The sequence below is a fragment of the Branchiostoma lanceolatum genome, chromosome 6 (genome assembly GCF_035083965.1).
Source record: "Branchiostoma lanceolatum isolate klBraLanc5 chromosome 6, klBraLanc5.hap2, whole genome shotgun sequence".
NCBI classification, from domain to species: domain Eukaryota; kingdom Metazoa; phylum Chordata; class Leptocardii; order Amphioxiformes; family Branchiostomatidae; genus Branchiostoma; species Branchiostoma lanceolatum.
Genome location: NC_089727.1, coordinates 765,419 through 788,342, shown reverse-complemented (window position 1 = coordinate 788,342; position 22,924 = coordinate 765,419). Strand labels below are relative to the sequence as shown.

At 42.3% G+C, this 22,924-nt stretch overlaps 2 protein-coding genes across 5 annotated transcripts in view; both read left to right on the top strand.

The window, feature by feature from the left end:
- LOC136436065 (kelch-like protein 9) overlaps positions 1-22,924 on the top strand; it is a 42,235-nt gene that overhangs the window by 4,391 nt on the left and 14,920 nt on the right. The window lies entirely within an intron of this gene.
- Positions 7,686-17,978, top strand: LOC136436067 (leucine-rich repeat-containing protein 58-like). Of its 2 annotated transcripts, XM_066429774.1 has the most exons (4): positions 7,693-8,699; positions 12,183-12,589; positions 16,326-16,544; positions 16,662-17,978. In XM_066429774.1, the coding sequence occupies exons 1-3, from the start codon at positions 8,251-8,253 to the stop codon at positions 16,514-16,516; spliced, it is 1,047 nt and encodes a 348-aa protein (XP_066285871.1). In that variant the 5' UTR covers positions 7,693-8,250; the 3' UTR covers positions 16,517-16,544; positions 16,662-17,978. The 2 variants fall into 2 exon arrangements, with proteins under 2 accessions (XP_066285872.1, XP_066285871.1); XM_066429775.1 differs by lacking the exons at positions 16,326-16,544; positions 16,662-17,978 and adding an exon at positions 16,214-16,302 and having other exon boundaries at positions 7,686-8,699.

The window sequence follows — 22,924 nt, the reverse complement described above, 5'->3', positions numbered from 1 at the left end:
CATTCCTAATGCCACGCGCTGTGGATCAAGATCCCACTCATAAACGCTGACGATGTGCCTCCAGGTGATTTCCTGACTGTCGTACTGTTGGAAAAAAAAATATTAATGAAGATAACCAATGCTAAGTAACCTTCAAAACAAAAGCATTTGAACAGAAGGACACAAACGTAAAAAAACTCACATGCAGATTTCTTGTCCTCCTGTTCGCTCCCGAGTTCTCCAGGTTGTTGCGGGTTGTTTTTACGAGATGTGGCACGTCGCTGATGAAGTAGATCTTGTGTCCAGGTCGGTGGTTGTTTGTAGTCCAGTATACCAGCTGTGCGTCATCATCACCATGGATCTTGTAAAACCTGTAGTCAAACAATCAAAGCCCCTTAATCGCATCTTTCATTCACATCACATGGTATCTACTGTAGTCCTGTGTCTGAAACAAAACATGATGCAAATTGTACTGTTGTGACTTCACCCATCAATGAGCCTGCAAATGTTAGAGATTGGCATGCACTTTATTTCCATCTACAATATACAGCAATACTTAAAATGTGTCTCTGACCTTATGTAACAGAATCTATTCTACAGAAACATGAGACAAACCTCCGGTTTGGCGAAGCGCCGTCCGACACAAAGGCCCGCACGTGGAAGCCCATGTCCTCTAGGATGGCTGTACCATCCCAGATTGCTGGGTAAAGTTGGTCGCTCGAAAACCCCAGACATGGGTAGTAGCCGAATACGAATTCTAAATTTGTAAAGATTCCTCTGACCATTAGGGCAAGGACATGTGTTGCTAGGTCCGGTTGTTCATCTGTTCCATGCTGTTGTTCGCGGCACCTTCTTTCGAAATCCTTCATCTCGTTGTTGATTTCGCCCAGATCAGTGAAACCAATAAGGTCTCCTGACAATTTGCAGAACACAAGGCCTGACTTGATCTTCATCTCGTCCCAAACAAGGGTCACGTTTTTTTTCCAGTCTGGCAGGTTGATGAGGTTTGAAACTTCTCCGAGCTTTGTGAGTATATCAGGATTGAAACCTGGGGTGGGTTCTGTGAATTTTCCATATTGTTGAAGTGTTGTGCGGTGGGGGAGTTGAAGAAATCCAGAGTTTCGCATGATATCATATGCTGCATTGGATGTGTAGAATATGGCCAGGCACCACCTGATCATCATGGGGTGCCATCTCATAGTTCTTGCATCTTGTTGTTGGGATTGCTTTACTTGCTGCTGGAACAAGAATTGTTGTGCGGAGCCATCTTCGAACTGCATTCCTGGCTTTGGCTTTGCTGCCTTAAGAACTGACTGCAAGAAGACATGTTGATTTTCATTGACATTGCAACCTTCTTTTTCCACAGCATCACAGACTCTGTCCTTTGCTTTAGAGGCAAGGGTCTTCTGTAATCGTTTTTCGCGCTGCAGATCCTTTGACTTATCAATCAACTGTTCCTTTGTTAGATGTTTGTTTGAGACCCTTGATGAATGGGAAACATCAAGGTCCTTCTTGTGTCTTGTCCTGTGTAGTGCTCCTCTTAACGTGTTGCCGTGTGCTGTGCATGTGGGGCATCTGGGCGAAAACTTGTTGGACGGAAGGAGAAGATGACAATCAACGTGTCTGATCGTTCGGTCATCAGTATGAGGACCCGTTTCTTCCCTTGCAACGACATTTCCATCTACTCCCTTGAAGACCACATTTTCAACTCCCTCTCTCTTTTTCTTCAACAGTTCGTCATATCCAAGATTCCCAACACAAATGGAACTTTCCTTTAGTTCCAAAAACAACTTTGACTTTGTATCTTTGGTGAGCACGGATGGAAGACTTCGGGAAGAATATATGGGGTGGGATGGAGGAAGTGGTTTGTCATGGACAAACACCTCCCATGTCCTGTCCTGTTTGACGTTGACCTGCTGTTGGATTTTGACATGAACGCTCTTGACCTGATATTTGGCGAAAACCAGATCACCATTCCCAGCACTCCCCAGATGGGCAAATCCGTGTCTCGTTGCTTCGTCAATAATCTCTCCATCAGTGAGTGTGTCAAAAGTTGAGCCGTTTTCAGGTGGTACCGCTGTGGAGGGCGCTCGCAACCCAGGGGGAGTTTTCTTTATTGGTCTGCCAGTTGGTCTGTAGTTGCATATGGTACAAGTGTCCTCCGTGTGTGGATGGAAGTCTGCCATCTTGTCACCCAACATTGTTGTTGCACCTTTTCCATCTTTAAGCTTTGCTTGTGCCTTGATTAAGGTGAGCCGGCATTTCTCGCACACAAAGGGGGGATGAGTGTCCTCCTTGTCATGTATGATGTCAAAACCATCGAACAGATACAAAATGGTTTCTCGAAATGCAGTTACAGGTTTGGGTTTCCGATCTTTTGGAGGTTTGAAGCGCGTGCCGCATACTCTACAAACCCTTGCAAGGTTTCCTTTGTGATCTGAATAAGGATAAGATTAAGAAGCTCATGTCAAAAGATTTGTAATGTATGCATATACCCACAAAGTTATATCTAAATGTATGTATTTAGATACATACATACTGATATTTTGTCCTTGTTTTTGATATGGACCCAGGGCCGGACACAAATAAAATAGAAACAAAACAAGTATATAGCAGGCAAAATTTAATGTATCTTTGTGCAACTTCTTTGTCCAATTTTCCCTCCTTTGCTACCAAAATATCAATTCCTGAAGGGGGGCTTCTTAGGACTAGGGCAAAGCACAATGATAGCAATATTCTCAAATATCAGCAATTTAGAAAAATAAGACATCCTTTTAAGTTTCCCTGTACAAAGTGGTTCAAACCTCCCTTTGAATTACATTGAACAAACAAGGTATAATATAAGATCTGCAAAATCATATTTGTACATCACAAACCTCCCACAAAACTGATCGTTTTAGCAGAAGTTATAGTATTTTGTACTTTGCTCGTGGTATTGCAATATAATGCCGACTGAGCTTGGCTTACAAACTTAGCTTGGCTTGGCTCGCAAATACTTTCTTTAATATGCCGGTAAACATGTCAATCGGGAGCCGACATAAATAGACCTAAAAGTCTCTTAAGGAAACACACATAGCTATCCAAATCATGACCGAAGAACCCATGGACACGAACTAAGGACCTCCATGCACGGACGGGCCCGAAAATTATACAAAAAGTCACTCCCAGGTACCGGAAAATCTACCCAGGTACCGGCGCCAAAAATTACAAATTTGGAACGAGGAACCCTTCAGCTATTCAGGAAAAAAAACAAACCTTTCTAAAATAACGATACAAATTTTTTGTGGCTACATGAAATTATAGCTATTGATCTATAATTCGAACGCTAAAAAACGGAGACTTGTGGACGAAAAAGACCATAAACTCACCCATGTTGCTCGCACGACGAAAACTCAAATGTCTGGATGACCGCCATTTTGTCCTCAATCGAATGATGACGTCAGCCGAACCCTACCGGGTGTCCCAAATAAGGAAATCGTCGGAAACCCGAGGCATCTCGGCTGCCGGTCGGCTCAAGCTCGGCACGTGTGACGTCATGCCGAAGCTCATTTGCATAGAGAACCGCGATTCACGCATCGGGTTCAAAGATGGCGCCGCGCCAGCTATACACAATGGGTCGCAGCGGGGCGAAACAAAAGGACCCAGCGGGGCGCTAGCTCGTCCGCTCTCCTTCTATATGGTGTAAGGGTATTATCTTTGAGGTCCTTGCTGTATGTTAGAGCCCTATTAAAGGGATACACCTGTCTACGCTACACCTGTGTCTTTCACACCTGACACCACAGGTGAAAGTGAAAGTTTCCACCTGGTTGGTTTAAAGATCCCCTAACTCCTCTACCTCCGTGCATGATGATATCCAAGCAGATGTGGGGATGTCATGTTCTCTTCCCAGGGCCCACACAGATTGTAAGGTGCTGTTGGTTTCTCACCAAGTTCTTGCCTTCAATTTGAGTTGAGAAAAATGAAAGTTACGTCTGCTTGGGGACTACTTGAAAGTGATCTTGAACCAAAAAACTACTCTTCCACTGGACTGGTCTTTGCAGAGAAGACGGACGCCATGTACAGTATCTGCAGGTTTGTTGTGGCGGAGAAATTCCTAATGTCTTTTCGAGAAGTGTCTGTATCTATATAGCCGGTCATATTACACCGAACGGTCTGTTACAATGAACAGACAATGAACAGTTAGTGAAGTGAACAATGAACAGTGAGTGAACCACAGCTTAATTAAAGTCCTGTCCTAAGGACTGCAACCCCTTCCAGTAGCGTGCATGTCGGGTGAGCGACAACATCTGGGATTCGAACTCCCAACCTCCTGGTTCAGAGTCCCTCACCACTGGACTACGGAGTACGGATGATACTACTAGTACTAGTACTCAGTTTGAGTTAGAGTTTTATTTAGATCCACAATTAGCCTCATAAGAGGCTATTCTTCCTATGGTCTCCTTAAAAGCAATAGTTACAGTCCAATTATTTGCTAATTGCCGCCTGTGTTCCACATCTGAGACATTCTGTACAGAAAGCGCATTTTCTGCTGAGAGTTGGATTTTGGTTTCAGAAGTCTGATTGTGTTTGTTCTACCTTTCTACTCAGTACCTTTAAGGTCCCTGCAGCTGTGAAAGGATGGTTGAGATTGATCACCAGGTCTGACTGAGTGAGAACGTGATTTGATGTATGGTTCAGTCTGAGAGTTTTTTTGTTTTCTCGGTCATTCTCCTGGTTAATAGCTAGTTTGTTTACTCTCCAAGGTAAATCTAGCAAGGACGTAAATCTAGGCTGAGGTGGGCAGGAACAGACTGACAGTCTGGTGGTAACAAACTTACTCTCCAAGCAGAGGTTAGTGGAGAAAATTGTGACCTTTTTATCCTTTTTTCCTCTGCCCCGTTAAACGGGGCAGAGGATAAAAAGGTCACAATCTTCTCCACTAACCTCTGCTTGGAGAGTAAGTTTGTTACCACCAGACTGTCAGTCTGTTCCTGCCCACCTCAGCCTAGATATAGAAATGCTGCTAAATTGCAAAACAAAAACAAAGAACTGCAGAATCTTGACAGACATGCAGCCACTCATCTCTTGTTGTTGTCCTTGTTTAACGTCTATCATCTCTTGGTGCTGAGTTTTGCTTGGTTCAGTTATGAGCCAATTTCTCTCTAGGTATTAAACTCTTGGTGACCTGTGCTTGCGTGTTGCTGGAAGTGTTCCTAGAAAAGCGTTGATTTCATCAGACAGGCCTCCTCTCATCCCCATCCCGGCTAGTAATAACATCTCGACTCAAGGCCAAAAAAATCAAGCAGAAACCCTTATGCAATTTTCCACCAAAAGAGATGTCATTAAACCAACTTACGTTAAGTTTATTTTCGTACTCTTTATCCGTGACTCCTGCCCCTCCACTTCACTTCGACCTTGTTGAAAAGCGGCCCTGTGGCCGAACAAGCACTTCAAAGTAAAATAAAGGCTTTGACTTGACTTGGCTTTGACTTTGATTAGCCCCTTAATAATATGCAGGACAAAGCGTTTCAGAGGGTCAAGGGGTAGCGACATGTTGATACAAAAATTTTGGTTGACTGAAAAATAAGGCTGGAGCCCGGAGACAATATGTCATATATTCAACAATATAGTGGATCGGTAGACAATGAATGATATACCGTAAACTTAGTAGCCTCTTAGCGCAGCATCCCTACAAGCCTGCCTGTAGTTGCCAGGATTGAGAATGACAAAAGAGAAGAATTTCTGTTGCCCTTGAGTGACAAACTGTCCCCATATCTGATGTAAGTCTGTAATCCATCCCTCGTAGTTCTGGGATAATGACAGCGCTGACACGGAATTCGACCGGTTTCGACTTTATTCAGTCTGTTTCCAGCCTTTTTCTATGATCCATCCCTGTCAGGCCCCAGGACTCTCTAATGTGTCCCTCCGGGGTGATCAGCATTATCATGGAGCATGCCTGGGTCTCTGGTTACCGTTACCCTGCTCTACCCTGGGGCTGAACCAGAGGGGCAGGGGTTTGATTCCTGGCTGATTGTCTGTCACTCATATTGCCCTAACTGACTGGCACTAGCCTCCACCAGGCCTTGCTACAGGGGTACAGAAAAAAGGAATAATTGGTCAGTAGAGTCCACGCTAAGGTTAACAACTGTGCCTGCATGGCCAAAACTCCCTTGGCAAATATTCTCCCTATAGCCGGCGTAGCTACTAGTCTGGTAGAGACTAGGCCGGCACAATGTTGGAAAGAGTTGCAGTCGTTTGTATGGGGAAATATAAGCCAGGGACGTGTCAAGCTCTGAACCCAGGATTCTCCTCTCGCACAGTTCTTGTGTGTTCTTGCTATAACAATTCCCTCATATGATACCAAATCATCATACGATCACGAAGAATTACAAGTAAATGTATAACGGTCATCAAAAAGTCTGGAGTTAACCTGATTATGATGCCATTTCCGGCTTCAATTAAAAGAGGCAATAACTTTTGTAGGGATGTGCTTGTTTTTTTCACAACAGCATACATGTATATGAAGTTGGATATTTGGAGTTTCTATTTACACAACCAGGTAATCTCACCTGCTGACGTTTTGGTGTCTGTCAGACACCTTCTTCAGAGCTTCTGACTGGAGTACTGCTTCTCGCAGCTATAACTTATAAGTAGCCGATTTAGGTGGCCCTTTTCAGAAGCATATGAAGTTTGTTTGTTTGATTTGTTTGAACCTTTGTTTATTCATGATAAGTTGATATTTAACTCAAGAAGCCTCAGAATGCAGTGATGTTGAATGGGTCTTTAACTAACAAAATTGTTGTGTTGAAGGAGGCTCTAATCCCCAGCTATAATTAGAGTCATTAGACCATGATGGTTGTTATTTAGCTATAGCTTTCTATTGACGTGATTGTCACTAATCATGCTTTAATCACTGCCTAATGACTACAGAGGCGTCACAAGTGATCCCTGATTGACATTTGTCTATTGTCTCCTGACAGGTGATTATTGATGATATGTCTATTGTCTGCTGACAAGTGAGTCCCTAATGAATATGAAAGGCTCACAAATGAGCTCAGACTGACAAAAGCATTTCCAATAAACTTGAATGAATGAAGACCTTTATTGTAGTATAGTATAAAGGGACAGTGATTTTTCCTTTGTGGACCTACATATTTGTTCCTTTGGAAAGGTTTACAGCTGCAGTTATCCTCTGCAGGAAGCGTGGTGCTTTTTCACCTAGGTACTTGTAAGTTGTTGTGTCCTTAGTCTACTTATATATCTTATACCAGTGGTGTAAGGTGCATAGATCAACCTCCTTGCATAGATATTGCATTTCCTAGCTGTGTTTGTAGTTCTTTGTCAATGCAAAATATACTACAAAATTCCTGACTAAAGTTAAGTGCTCTCTCCACATACAGAGCTAGTCTGGATGCCAGACATGATATCTTTGTGTGTCCAGAGAGTCGACAGTTCTGTCTGATCTAGCCAGGGTGATGGTGAGGGTCTATTGAACTCTATTCTAAACTCATCAGGGGGTCTGTTGTAAAATTTCCTTTGGGGTATGTTGACCCTTGAGCTGAGGAGTTGGCCTGTGTAGGCCCTGGAAACAGTCTGGCATCCAGGCTAATGCAAATCTCATTTCACATTTTCATAAGGTAGGTCATTACATATTCATGAGGCTCATACATATTCATGAGGATATGTTTCCCTTATAAGGTAAATCTTACATATTCATGAAGCTATATTTACCTCCCCAGTTTGGCTTATGCAATGACCCAGCGGTTGAATAACACAAGAGGGTGCAAAGGTCAGCAGGCCTTCCTGCTCTGTGTAAAGAAAAGGTACAGTGAGTGACTGTCTCTCTAACTGGGTCAGTGAACAGTGACTCTGCAGAACAGGACGTTCAGTGACTCTGCAAAACTGTCCAGTGGTGGGATGTAACTGTAGTTTGCTCCCCAGTCCTGTAGACAAGTTGTTCGTTGAGTGTGAGAGATGTTGTTGTAACCCAGAACAGAAGGACATGTAGATTTTGGTGGGCAGGTTTTTGGTGAGACTCAGTTTTACCGGCTGGGCTGTGTGCAACAGGCTCCCGGCTTTCCTGTAACTGTAACCACAGCATGTCAGACCTACATGCAGGGTATCTGCAGGATCTATCCTTGGTATGCTGGCAGGAGTCTGTACTGAAATGGCTGCTGTGAAGTCTGCGGTGTTTGCTTGTGGCTTTCTCAAGGAGGTCGTCAGCACTAGTAGATCAGGTTCCTTCTGGTAGTTTAAGAAGCGCAAGGAGGGATTTAACTTTAAGAAGGCAAGATGATGTACGAAGACGACGTCCCACCGGAGAACCGGGTGGACCTGGCGTACTCCGGCCTGGACCTCTTCCCGGAGCACCTTTCTGAGAAAGCGGACAGAATCCAGAGCCTTCACCTGAACAACAACCGCATCCTGGTGCTCCCGCGCGCCGTCTCCCTGTTCCAGGAGCTCCGGCACCTGGACATCTCGGCCAACGGCCTGACGCACGTCTCCGGCGAGCTCACGCACCTGCCCAACCTCAGGACATTCATTGCCAAGAACAACCTGCTCGAGGACGGCGCCCTGCCGAAGGAACTGGGGCGGTGTCTCAGCCTGCAGGTGCTGAACCTGAGCGGGAACGGTTTCATGGAGTTCCCGGAGCAGATCGAGGGAATGGCGGGTCTCAGGGCGCTGTACTTCGGCGCCAACAGGCTGCGGACGGTTCCCAGCGAGATCAAACACATGAGCAGGTGAGAAGGTTTTTTTCGCTATCTACATTTGTTGTTATCTATACATGTGTGTATCAGGGCTTGAAATAAGGTGCTATATTCCTAGGCCTGTTCTCTGCAATATGTTATGATCGTAGGAACGAAGCCTGCCTAGCTATTCTTCTTGATTGCCGAATTGCGAATTGCAACTTGTTTGTATCAAACTGTGATCTCAAAAAACTTAAACATTTGCCTGCAAATGGATGTACTGTTGTTTTGTGTTTTTGTATCAGGGCTCAAAATACTACAGTCCTGTTTTCTGCAAAATGTGATTCATAAGCACCTTGAGCATTCTTTTCACTTGCCAAATAATTTGAAACTTGTTTATATCAATCTGTAATCTCAAAGATCTCAAACAGCTTCCAGCAAACTCACAAAATTTCCAGCCCTGACGATTATATTAAAAATGTATACGATTTATGATTATATTTAGGTTGTGCAAGTTTGATTTTCCTGATACCCTAAGGTTGTACTTGTGTTTGATTACTTTCAGTCACATTTTTTTTTTTAAATGAAAAGAAATCGTAAAGTATTTGTATTCGCCTCTGTCTGCGCCTCTGGGGAAAATATCATTGTAGCGAGTTTGTACGGTAGTAAAATATTAACTACGGTGTAACGTCAATGCCACCCTGAACACTCCTGCAATCATGACTAAGCGATATTGTTATATTAGATCATACATACGGCTGCACCAAATTTAAATATTAACTTAAAACAGTCTGAAGGCTGTACCTTGGTGCACAGTTCCAGGGAGTGAATGCACTTCCAGCCTTCTGTTTTGATGTTGGCTGGTTTGTAAATTTTACTTTGAAATGTCTGTAAGTGTAATATTGTTACCGTATAATCTATAGTTGATTGATGTTCTGTATTGATATGAAGAAAAGTCTAAGAGAAAGTCTAAACATAAACATGTAGTCTTGTAGACAAGTTTTGAATACATCATGTGTGTAAACATACCATGAGTGAAACAGTGTGTAATGTTACGCTGTGACCTGTTATAATTAGTCTACATGTTCTAGAGGCCATCCACACATGTGAAGGAACGGACTCGACAGCACGGCCGTCTCATATATCAGTTATGTGTGCCTGTCAAGAAAGGTCTGAGAAAAACATGGAAGCAAAAACAATTACATAAAGTCACCCTGATTCGATACCTGTAGAAATGTAGAATATACAAAAGATTTGAACATTTAGTTTCCAAAAGATTGAACCTTGTAAAATGTCAAATGTTCACTGTTAAATCATATCTTTATAATGTATCAGGAGTCCCTCCTGAAGATAAATTTTAGATAAAGGTTTGTTTTAGGATTCTAAAATGTATATAAATCTTGTCATTTTGTACAACAGAAAGAAAATGGTGGAAAGAAAATAAGATGAAACACACAAAGTCTGGTTTGTACTTGTAGCGGTGAGACTTGTAAGGTAGTCATTTGGAGCCAAATTTGTATTGGTTCTCGGGTTGGGCAGCAGGGAGAAGGTTAACCCTCCATGTTTGTTGGCCTCACCTGTCCTCACCAGGTGAGCCTTTGTTCAGGTGTGACAGGTGATATGTCAGGACATGCTTTATGAGAGCACAGGCAGAGTTGAAGGTCCTCCCTCATGTGATGTTTTTGTAGCATCGTAAAAAAGGTGAAGGCCCCATATCCTTTATGAGGCCGCAGGGGCAGTGGGTGTGTTATCTACTGTGCCTGGCGCACGGTATTGGAAGGCGGAGCCCATCCCTCTCCTTCCACCACCTTTCACCTCCCCAACCGTAGACATGTACCCATTTTTACACCTAGGTGGAGTGAGGAAAGTGCCTTTCCCATGGACACAACGTCTAGCCACGAACTGAACTCGCAACCCCTCGATCTTGTGTCCTTTGTGTAGCCTCCAAGCAGGCCCAATGGATTGCAAAGACCGTATCCAACTGGAAGAAGGAGCTTGTATGGCAATCCAAGGTTGCAATACATACTTCTTCTGCCAGTGTAATACGGTCTTCGAGATTATCCTTTGTGTGGAGGGTGACAGGGCTACAAAGGAGTCAGGCTAGAACTGAAGTTTGGCGGACATCAGTAAATGTTTAATGAGTTTCGGCTGATGGTAATTTTGTCAGAATTCTGTCGAAAATGTCAGAACAGTTTGACAGATGGATGCCAGGACAAATCCAAGGTCCAGGTTTTTAACAATAATGTGGCACTAATTGTAATCAATAATTCTGAATTCAGACTCCCAGACCCTGTTTAATCTTTGTTATGACAGCCTGTCTCCATGGGGAAAAACAGTGATGATAATTTTTTACACAGTACCGAAGTTACTCTAGCAACGGGATAAGTTTTGAAAACAGACGTGTGGGACCCAACCTGTCTTTCGTCAGGAAATAATCTGAAATCCAACAGGTAGATACAGCCAAAACTGTGAATTGATATGTAAATGAGGTAACGACAATTGTGGGACAGTTCAATTGATCCCATTGTGAAAGGGGCTTAAAGTTAAACTGAAGATAATCATCTGTTCAGTTCTTAAGGGGCAGATGGTTTCTCAAAATTAGGTTAGAAATACACAGACAAGACTTTCCCTTCAGACTCTGTTGTCAAATTTACCAGGCTCCGCAGATCGCTGGGAAAATAGAAGAAATCGGCCAAATAGAGTGAATAGTATGCCAAGGGTACTCCGCTATACAGGGAAGCTCAATAGGCGAACCACGTTGAGCTTGCCTGTATAGCGGACTACCCTTGGCATACTATTCACTCTATTTGGCCAATTTCTTCTATTTTTCCCAGCGATCCGCGGAGCCTGGTAGAGGCTACTTCCACCAGGCTGAGTCTAACTGTGTGTGAGCTTATTAAAATGAGCTGCTGACCCAGATACTATAATTGTGTGCCAGCATGTAGGTCTGATAATAGTAGTAAGACCATCACTCATTCAGTGATAGTTTACGTCTGGGTGCATTTACAGTGAGTGTAGGAATGGAAAGGACTTAAGTCTAAACCCTTTTCAGTATCGCCGGCTGTCTGCTGTTACATATACAGACATAATCCTGGTCTGAGGCCACATCATCTTAATTTGTTGAAAAAAGACTTGCACTTGATGAGGAGTTCTGGGGCTCCCCCATCCATGTGCAAGCACGTCCAACCCCCATATGATGGGGAACAAAAGATGTTAAATTGGATAGAGAGAGAGAGAGAGATTTAAAACTATAATGCTGCACTTGAGATCAACATGAAAACATGTCATAGACCTAATGTGCTTACAAGATAGAAATCGCCTTTGTCCCATGGTACCACCTTAAACATTATAAAGACTGTAAGATGCATCCATCTGTCTCTGCTGATGAGACCCCTTCCTTCCCTCAGACTTAAGAACCTGAAGATTAACTTTAAACCAGATACTGCAGAAATTTTCACGGTTTACGATTTCGGTTTTGATTTGCTGCAAACGTCTGCAACGTGCGTCCTGCTAAGACGTGTTCCTTCACCCTTACAGACTAGAGATCCTGTACCTTGGAGGAAACCAGATTTCGTCCCTGCCCCTGGAGGTGGGGAGTCTGTCCTCCCTGATGTCCCTGGTGCTGTGCGACAACCGGCTGGAGTCCATCCCCCCCCACCTCGCCCGTCTCCGCAACCTCCGCTCCCTCAGTCTCCATAACAACCGCATCGCCGCGCTGCCCAGCGAGATCATCGCCCTGCGCAACCTCACCGAGCTCAGTCTCCGGGGCAACCCGCTGGTCGTGAACTTCGTGCGGGACCTGAGCTACGACCCGCCGACCTTGCTGGAGCTGGCGGGGAGGGGGGTGAAGAACTCGGGAATCCCGTACGGCGAGGGGGACGTCCCGCCCAACCTGTACCGCTACCTGAGTCTCGCTCGCAAGTGCCCCAACCCCAAATGTACAGGTGAGGAACAACAACACTACAATTCTTACATAACAACACGAAAGTGCCCCAACCCCAAATGTACAGGTGAGGAACAATGATAACACTACAACACTTAGATAACAACACCATGTAGCAACCCCAAGCCCATATGTACAGGTAAGCGAAACGCACTTCAACATAGTAACACTAAAACACTTCCAAGCCACATAATAACATGCAAGTGCCCCAACCCCAAATGTACAGGTGAGGAACAATGATAACAATACAACACTTAGATAACAACACCATGTAGCAACCCCAAGCCCAAATGTACAGGTAAGGGAAACACCTCAACATAGTAACACTTAAACACTTCCAAGCTGCATAAGAACATGCAAGTGCCCCAACCCCAAAAGGTCAGGGAAAACTCTTACTCTGCTCACTCCCTAAAACTAAGAGTGTCTACCAAATGGCAGGCCTGTGTTGTATCCAAACTGTTACTCAGCACTGTTTGAAAACTGCCAGAAGCACATTCATGATTCCCTCTGGACTGTTCAAAGTGCAGGCAAAGTTCTGTTTTCCTAAAAAAATAATCATAACATTTATACATTACATTTATAGATTATTAGATAGCTACACAAGGTAACAGTTACTCAAGCAACTGGATAACATTTTAGAAAAAAATATAACAAATTCAGAGTATGTGTGGTAAACAAGGTCCTTCAAAGTTCCAGGAAGACCATTTGATTGACAGGAAGGCAGCTTGATTGACAGGTATTCTAGTCATCCCAAAAGCACATTCCCACAGGGCTCTGTTGCCATGCAGTCATCACGCATCTGTCATCTCAGTCGGTCTGAATAAACTACAGGCCCAAACATGGCCAGTCATCAGTCTTGTCATGTAGGAAAGGTCTGACAGGGTCTGGGAATACCTTTCCATCTCTTTCTGTGAAGTGGATTCTGACTATGATGGTTTGAAGTTGTCATATTTCTTGAGGAAATTTTTAGCTTCCAAAGATTCAAGCAAAGATTTCTTCTTGTATCAACTCCCTAAGATGTTTAATATCAAACAGATTTGAGGAGGTTGATATTAAGTGTTGTTAACTCAAGAAAGTTATCTCATATTTTCTAGTCTAGCCCAAGAAAACAGTAACTGTTGTTTCATCTATTCATAACATTTGTTATCAACAAAGGCTGGGAAGTTTCGAGGCAAGTGTACATGTTTGTTCAGAATCAGAAAAAAACAATTGTACTTTTTAAAGGTTGCTAAAAGTTCATAATCCAACTCTTCCTGAAACCACCTTGAGCTAAATCAACATGTGACATTTGAATGAACTCTCAGACTGGTGGTATGTACATATGGGTCACCAGGGAGTCACCTGTGCCAGAAAATTCTGCTTATTTGAAAACATCTACCATAGTGTTGCATCATCAGGGAAACTTATGACATTTTTTAATGGGAAGTCTGCATGCCTGGTTGCTTAGAGTCCTTCAGCAGAAAAACAGTTGTTTCATCTGTTCATATTAGCTTCTACTATAAAAAAATGCTGGGAAGTTTTCTGTTGATTGGAGGCACTGTGTATGTTCAGAAAAAAACTGAGAAAAACTGTACTTATTTGAAGGTTGGTAAAAGTTATCCAACTCTCCATGAAACTACCTTGAACTGAACTCTGGTGGTATGTATACATACATGTTCATGTGGATGTGGGTCACCTGAGGGTCACCTGCGACAGAAAAAAATGCTTACGTGAACAACATCTAGTATGGAACATCAGGAAAACTTGTGCATGCCTGGTTGATTAGAGTCCTTCAGTAGAAAAACAGTCGTTTCATCTATTCAATCATAGCTTCTCTTATGAACTGGGAAGGTTTCAGATGATTCAAGGCAAATGCATTTTCATGAAAAAAAATTGTGCTTACATGAAAGTTGGTATTAAAATTAAAAGTTAGCTAATTACTGTAAATGCAGAAATGTTCGCTGTGGTTTTATGTTCGTGGTTTGCACGGTAAGGTCTTCGCCGCGAACTTAAAATCACTATAGAATTTTTTTGCCCTCCCACCCCCTACTGTTGTCTCAAACTTAAACTTAAAGACCACAGCGAACACTCAATTTTATCTCTACCGCGAAATTGAAACCACACTAACTTAAATGCCTTTACAGTAATTCTCCCTTATAAGATATAGTGGCCTGTCAACTGTGAAAGGGGCCCGTCAAAGCCCCTGACAGCGGTGTTTGCATTATGCAGACTAAGCAAAAAGTGACATGTGACATTTTGAGTGAACTCCTGTGGTATCTACAAGTACAACAACTACATGTAGATGAGGGTCACTTGTGGGTCAACTGTGTCAGAAAACACTCTAAATGTGAACAACAAGTTCCCCAGTCAAAACAGCATTTCACTTGGATTGTTGGTGGTGTCACACACGGACAATGTCTCTGTTCATTTTGACATTGGAGTGTAAGTGACGGCACTTAAATTTAACTGTGGGAACAAACATTACTGTCTCAAATATTAGTGATTAAATATTTGCGATGAAGAAATTTTAGCTGTTGACAGGTGACCATTAGAATTAAGTTACAGTTAACAAATCAAGAAGTCATGTGGATAGGTGACCTGTCACCTGTACGTTGTGTATACGTTATTGAAAGACGATGCTGGTTATTTGCTGTTCCCAAGCTAAAGCACGTACATGCACTATATGCTATATCATTTCTTGTGTTGGACTATATACAGAGTCTTAATCCATTTTGACGATAAACTTAACTTCAACTTAAAAACTTAAAGTCATTCCTAAACAAATTAAAGGAAAGGGTCAGAGAGTCAGAAAAAGGATATATTTTCCAACAAGTAAGGAACATGCCCAATTACATATGCTGACTTCGCACACTTTTTACATTACATATATTACACAAACTGCATTATCCTGGCACCAAGTGTGTTTGATCCAGCCCAGTTGCAGCCATGACCTTGTGTATTAACCCCAGGCGGGTCCCATAAGAAATGGAGCCATGGCCATTAACATTGCATCACTCCCTGAGGGGGCTGAAGGCAAAACTCTACTGAGATGTCTGGTAACTCTCCTGGACAAGCCACACAGGCACTGTGTAATCTACATGCAAATGGTTCCCACACTTTAATTTCTTTTTACCCCTCCCCCTGTGTCCTGTCCTGACCTGGACATGACCTTCAACCCAAATCACCCCACGGGCCAGCTCTGAGGCTTCCCTCAAGGTCAGGGGCAGCAGATGGAGTCAGGATGTTTGGACCTTTGAAGCAGTACTCAAAAAGAAACTTCAAGTCAAGCCAAGTCAAAGCTTTTAAACACAACATGTTGATTTATCAATGTACTTGTACATAGGACAGATCACTTTTGTTACCTTGCATATCTCATTACCTTGATGTCCAACCTGCATCAATCAATGTATCCCCCTTGTTTGTTGGTAAAGGACCTTAATATGTCCTTACCAAAATCGCTGTACTTTTGTTCTGTCAATAGAGACTCATACTGTATTACAGTAATGTCTCTCTTCTCCCAGGTGTTTACTTCGATGCCCATGTCAAGCAGATCAAGTTTGTTTCTTTCTGTAACATCTAGAGAACTTTTACAATAATATTATTATAACATTAACAGTGCTGTATTTTTCTATATCGTCCCCCCCAGGAGTTTACTTCGATGCCCGTGTCAAACAGATCAAGTTTTTCTGTAACATCTATGCATAAGTGACATATACAGAGAACTTGTTCAATAACAGTGCTGTATTTTCCCTCCCCAGGAGTTTACTTCGATGCCCGTGTGAAGCAGATCAAGTTCGTGGATTTCTGCGGGAAGTACCGCCTCCCGCTGCAGCAGTACCTCTGCTCGCCCCGCTGCACCGCGCCCAGTCCCGTAACAAGCTCCGAGTCCGAGAGCGATGAGGAAGGAGCGGTTCCCTCCGACAAGATCAGGAGAGTTCTGCTGGGGTAGCCATGTCTTCAAGAAAGTTATCAAGAAAGTTCTTCTGGGAAAGTCAAGTCTTCAAGAAAGTTCTCCTGGGGTAGCCATGTCTTCAAGAAAGTTATCAAGAAAGCTCTTCTGGGAAAGTCATGTCTTCAAGAAAGTTCTCGAGAAGGACTTCTCCTGGGATAGTAAAGTCTTCAAGAAATTTCTCAAGAAAGTTCTCAAGAGTGGAAAGTCAAGTCGTTAAGACAGTTTTGCTGGGCTAGCCATGTCTTCAAGAAAGTTTTCCTGGGCTAGCCATGTCTTCAAGAAAGTTCTCAAGAAAGTTCTGGGAAAGTCAAGTCTTCAAGAAAGTTCTCCTGGGCTAGCCATGTCTTCAAGAATGTTCTCCTGCGAAAGCCATGTTTTCGGCTTAGTGTGCCTTCAAGACAGTATTTCTGTACAGTAGCAGTTCAGGATGACTTCTTCTAGAGTGCTTAAGAGACGCTGTTAACTACAAAGATGGCCTTGGCAAAGATACAAAAAATGTACATGTTTGTTATCAAGTACAGCCCAAAATGTGGAAATTCACCTTTCCAAGCTTTGTATACAGTAACATAACAAGGCCTTGTCTTTTTGCAATACAGTACTCAATCTGCCATGTAAGGGGAAAAGATAGATGTAACAAGAGTAAGTTGCCTTCAGCTGTCATGTCAGCAGTTAAATGTGTGGATGTTATCATCTGAAATCCACAAATATTGTAAGTATTCACACAAAGATGTGCCAGTTTTGTTGAAGAGACTTAATTCACTCCAAAGAAGGCTTTGAAGAAGATGAACTCACCTTCCAAAGTGCTAAAGAGACACGAGTGTTTGATCAAATGAATGCCTTAAGATTATTATTATAACAGAAAGAAGTGAAGAAATATGCAGAAGTTGCACAGCATGGTGTCAAGTTAGTTTGGAGTTCAGGACTGAGCAAGATGTTTTTGATGTTTAGAAATATCTAGTGTCTAATAAGCTATATTTTAATGTACAAAAGATGTGCGACATTAAGTGAGGGTTGTTTCAGCTTACACATAAAATTGTCCAACAGCTGAACTTATAATATCGACACCTCACTACTAGTAGCCTTGTTTTCCATTTTGGTTTTCTTCCCGTGAAGGGCTAGCAGGAAATCCAGTGATTTAAAAGGGTCAATCACAATTTCCTTGTGTGCAATTCTACCTCTCTGTACATAACAAGAGGTACAGTTTTGTTGTAATCAGTAACGAAACACCAATTATGTAGTCTGTTATTCTAAATGACAGTTGCTCAATCAGCTGGATAGAATTTTATCCAGTTGGTTGATTGAGTGACCGTCATTTGGCGTATCTTATTACCTGGATGACTTTGTATGCATATGCACTAGCCGGCCTGAACATTTTGGTGCAATGTTTTTTTTACATGTTCAGTCACTTGACAGTTTGCAATACTTTTTTTTTTTGCCACACCAATCTATTTGCTTGGTTTTCAGACATGTTAAAAGTCTAACAGATTACTTTGCATGGTGTAAATATGAATTGCAATGTAACAATGTTATACATGTAACAGAATTGTAGTTTTCATGTTAAACATTTCGTATAGTCTTGTTCATGAGTTATGTCTCACCTTCATGTCTCTCCCACCTACATGTACATCTCACTGTAAACAAACAAATAATCTGGTGATGACTTTGTTTACCTTTGTAATTGTTATAATTGTTAAAGACACGTACAACTCAACCAACATCTAGCGATATCTTAGTGAATATCTGATTGTAGTCACTTGAGGTTGTTTTTAGGCACCAGGTTTTATCAAATGTTGTTGCATATCTAGAATTAGGATTTCTCGATGCCTCATATACTTCTGATTCTGATAAATGTATCACAAGTCATGTAAATCAACATGTTAAGTGTATGTATTGTAAAACATGTGTATGAATTCGGCAAATCAACACTTTGAAATGTATTTTTGTAAAACTGCCAAAATCTACCTTAATTCTTGTCCATGTTCTAAATAAACTCTATATGACACGCACGCAGCACTGTTTTGTGATCAATGATATTAACTAGATTTATTGTCAGCTTATGCAAAAGTTCCTGTTCAATTTTTTGTAAGGGGAAGATTTTAAAATTATTAGAGATTCTTAACGTTACATGTATTTTGCCGTCAGAGTTTTGGCACACGCTGGATAAACCTATGCATACAGGTGTGGTGTACAACTGTAGTACCTACCTTTGGTGCTAGGTGGTGCTGTTAGTACAGGATTCATCCAGGGCCAGTCCCTTGGTGACAACTGAAAATTTAGTAATATGCCTTGCTATTTAAAGCAATATCAGAACCCACAAAGCACAAAAACCCAATAACGGTTAACTGTAGTACCCATCACTAGTGCTAGGTGGCGCAGTTAGTACAGGATTGATTCCAGGCCAGAGCCTAAAGTGGCCACAAGAATGCTCCATGCTATGCAATATCAGAATCCACAAAGCACTAAGGATTACCTATTACTGTAGTACCCATCACTGGTGCTAGGTGGCGCAGTTACTACAGGCTTGATTCAGGGCCCTGGTGGCTACTAGAATTCTCCATGCTATTCAATGTCACAACCCACAAAGCACGAGGTATCAGAAAAATGTCACAGTATATAATTCAAACAGATGTCCTGTAGTTCAGCTGGTAGCAGCCGCTCGGTTGAACTCCCTGTTCCAATTAGTTGGTTCTGGTTGGAGCTGCATTCGCCTTTCAGATAGGGAAGTAAAATGGGGGTCCTGTGATTGTGGAGGTGCCTCGACTATGTTAAAGGCAATCTAAGCGATTTTTTGGGCATTAAAACTGCAAATATTCTGGATAAGGCAATCTTTCTTATATTGACATTAACACCCCCATATTAGTACATTTCTATCATTATTCCATACTAAGGGACTGTTTAAAAACAGCGCAGAAACAAGCCACAAGAGGATTATTTTATATACAGTCATGCAATATCATTATGTTCTACACCAGCCTCAGTACTTCAGCTTAATAAAATGCTAATGTGAATGAAACTGATGTATCAGATTTCTCAGAATTGTTGACTCAGGCTGCGACTCACGCCTGCAGTTTAGCCCTGGAGGAATTCTGCATGGTGCAACCTGGATTCCTGGTCGCCGTGCCAACGTGCCTGTCGCGAGGCAGGGTTTGTGATTTATGGGGTAGTTGAGCAGCCCTGCAGAAAATCATGCCTCGCAGATCATGATAAGTCATAGTGTCACACATGAGTTAGTTGTAGAAGCTTCTAGAAATGGATGGACACATGCTATATATAAGAATGTTTAGACATAAGAACAAGTAATGTATAAGTATACGACACGCTAAATTTCAATATGTTGCCCTATTCCATATGACTGTATGTAAACAAACTCATTAGTATGAACTTTGTTTGTTGGCATGTATGTATGTATGTATAGATTAAGTAGACCTTACGAGAGTCGATGTACTTTTGTTGTGTCAATAAAAATTGTTGTATATACCTTTGCTTATCACGCATAACCGGTAAACTGGCTTCAGGCGTACCCCACCGGTTTTGTACAGTACAAGCTACGCAGGCCCGGATTGTAAGGTTAAACTTTGATCTGCTGATTTTTTTTTTTTTTTTTTAAACGCTTTATTGAAAATATACAACATATACAACAAACATATATACATTCATACAGGATTGTCGCAATTTAACAAACATTAAAACCACATATACATAAAATACTAGAGAACTTAAAAATATCAAAGAAGAGGCTATAAAACTTTCCATCTTTTCATCCATCAGTGGATGACGTCTTCACGTCTGGCACACGACTGCTGGAGTCTGATCTTACATTCTTCAACACTTGATATGTGGAGCGAGTCTTTTATGTTCATTTGGTATAGGTAGAATTTGATTACAGTAATCTTTGATCTACTGATACCGGAATGGACCCCTACTGTTGTTGATAAGTGCGGTGGGTTCTTTAACGTGCTGAAGGTGTGATTCTCCTCAAACACGGGACATTTGATTTTACGTTGCATATGAGAGGAGGTGCCTTACCAAAGCTAGGTACTTACTAGATAGTTTAGTACTTGGTATGATACATTTGCAAGTGTGCAGACACTAGCTTGCAGACCTTTGCCTATGCTGCTTTTAGATATCGATGACATGTGTTTGTATCCCTATGATAGTTCAGTGCCAGGCACAACAAGACGTTGAGTCAGTACGCTGTGGAAAACTCAGCCACTCAAAGAGAAAGACATTTCCAGACCTTTCCCATTGTTGCTCTCCTTGTTACACATGTTTGTGTACCTCTACCACAGTTCAGGACAACCTTCCCAGTAATCTTCGAGAGCGAAGAAGCTGCCATCATCATCATCACCACAGTTCAGTACCCAGTATCACAAGTCTGCACACATTTCCAGACCTTTGCCTAGTATATGATGCTTTGATATATTGGTAGCCGTATGACAGTCCAGTTCACCGCGGGTACAAAGGCCTGGCCACTCATGATGAAAGAAATTTCTAGACCTTCCCTACCACACATGTATCTGTATCCCTACGTTAGTTCAGTACCCAACATGACGAGTGCACCATGGGTACAGAGGGGATGTGAAGTATCCTCCCGTCGTGTTTGACATCTCGGTGACAGACATACCGGGACACCCGGGTGATAACAGCGCGGCAGCGCAACATTTTCTTATCAAGTTTCACTCAAAATTACTTCTAGTTTCCTCTCCACTTCTTACTGGGTCTTTCTAATGCAGAATTTTGGCTGAGAAGTCGGCATCTTGTAGTATAACAATCGTCATCACAATGTAATTTCTTCGGTGTGTCTGTTTTTACATACATGTACAGTCATGCCACCAACTCCAGCCCACACCAGCCACATTCCAACTTGTTTGCATTTGACTCCTTGACATTTTGCTCCTTGACATTTTGCTCCTTGCATTTGCTTGAAAACAGGTCTAGAATTTGGGCAGAAATACCAGATCAACCTGACTTACTATACTGATACATCATTGAAGGTTAGACATCCAGGTAATAAGATATGCAAGTTTTTTTGTTGCCCTGACAACTGTACCCCCAGACCGGCTCACACAGGCCCTCACCAGTCCAGTGGGAATGTTATGTATAATTGTGAACCTAAAAATAATCTAATGACCTCATACTTGTGACATCCCCATGGTGCATTAAGTAACAGCCGAGTCCTCAGAGAGAATACTAGACTAAGTAGGCATCCCAGGATCTTCTCCTGTCTCAAGAAGCGGTTAGGAAACGCTCGAGATTAATCTTGAGGTACGTCTCGCCTGCATTGCTTGAGAGACTGGGAGTGCTTGTCCCTGGGTTCTGCATGTCGGGACAGTCGATTCCATATCCCCCATGGCTGTGGTAACATGAGACTCCTGGTGCTACGCAGACGGTCCTGTAAAGGGGACAGTAGCCGCATCTTCGTGAGATAGCTTTAACTCTAAATGGCAGTTGGAGTACGAGTACTCACACTCAGTTAGAGTTGGATCTGAGTGGTTTAGGTGTGACAAGTCGTTCAGTGTGATACAATCAGTTGATGATTTGTGCCTGTGAAGCTGGTGTGTTACATGAAAGGGCAGTCCTTTTGGTTGAATGATTGATACAGATACAGGCCACGTCGTACTAGCTCTGGTTACCTCTGAGTTCTCTATCTGTTATTGAATATCTCTCTGGATCCACTACGTACACCAATTTGCAACTTATAACAAAAATGATTGTACATTTCCTTTGCTGGTTTCACACCAAGTTTTGTGCCCCTTAAGGCTGATCGTTGGTTGTTAGGTCTTCTTTAATTTTCTTAGAAATCATTTTTAGAAACAAGTTTTTTCTGCAAGTTTGTGATAATTCTGACATTGCTAACAGTGTTGATTGGGATTTGGGGAAATTGATGTTTACGGGATGGATCCTAAAAAGTTGGAAACAAGCAGGCAACATGTTTTTCTCTTAAACCGGGAGTGGAAAATCATTGTGACACTCCTGTCTGTAACTTCATTATTTACTTGATTCATTGAATCATTTTCGAATTCAAACCTGAAACTTAGTGAAAGACTTCAATATTTTCTGCAGATATCAAATACACTAAGTCACTTGATTTTCACACTTGAATCCGTATGATAATATCTTCACCACAACAATTCAAAGCTTCTCAGTATAGACCCCAAAGGCTGGTGATAACAGCTGTACATGTATCACTGGAGACCCCTGAACATTTCTACAGTGCTGAATGTCATCCATGGTATACATACGAGTACTGACAAGGTGAGGTATGACATATAGACCAGAGGATATGGAGCTAATGGATCAGATCCGAGTCCCGAGGAAATGTCAGAGCTGCTCCGGGATCCATCGCTGTCATGTGTGCCCCGGTTCACAGTCTCTCACATCCAGCCTGAAATAGCTGGTGGGTTT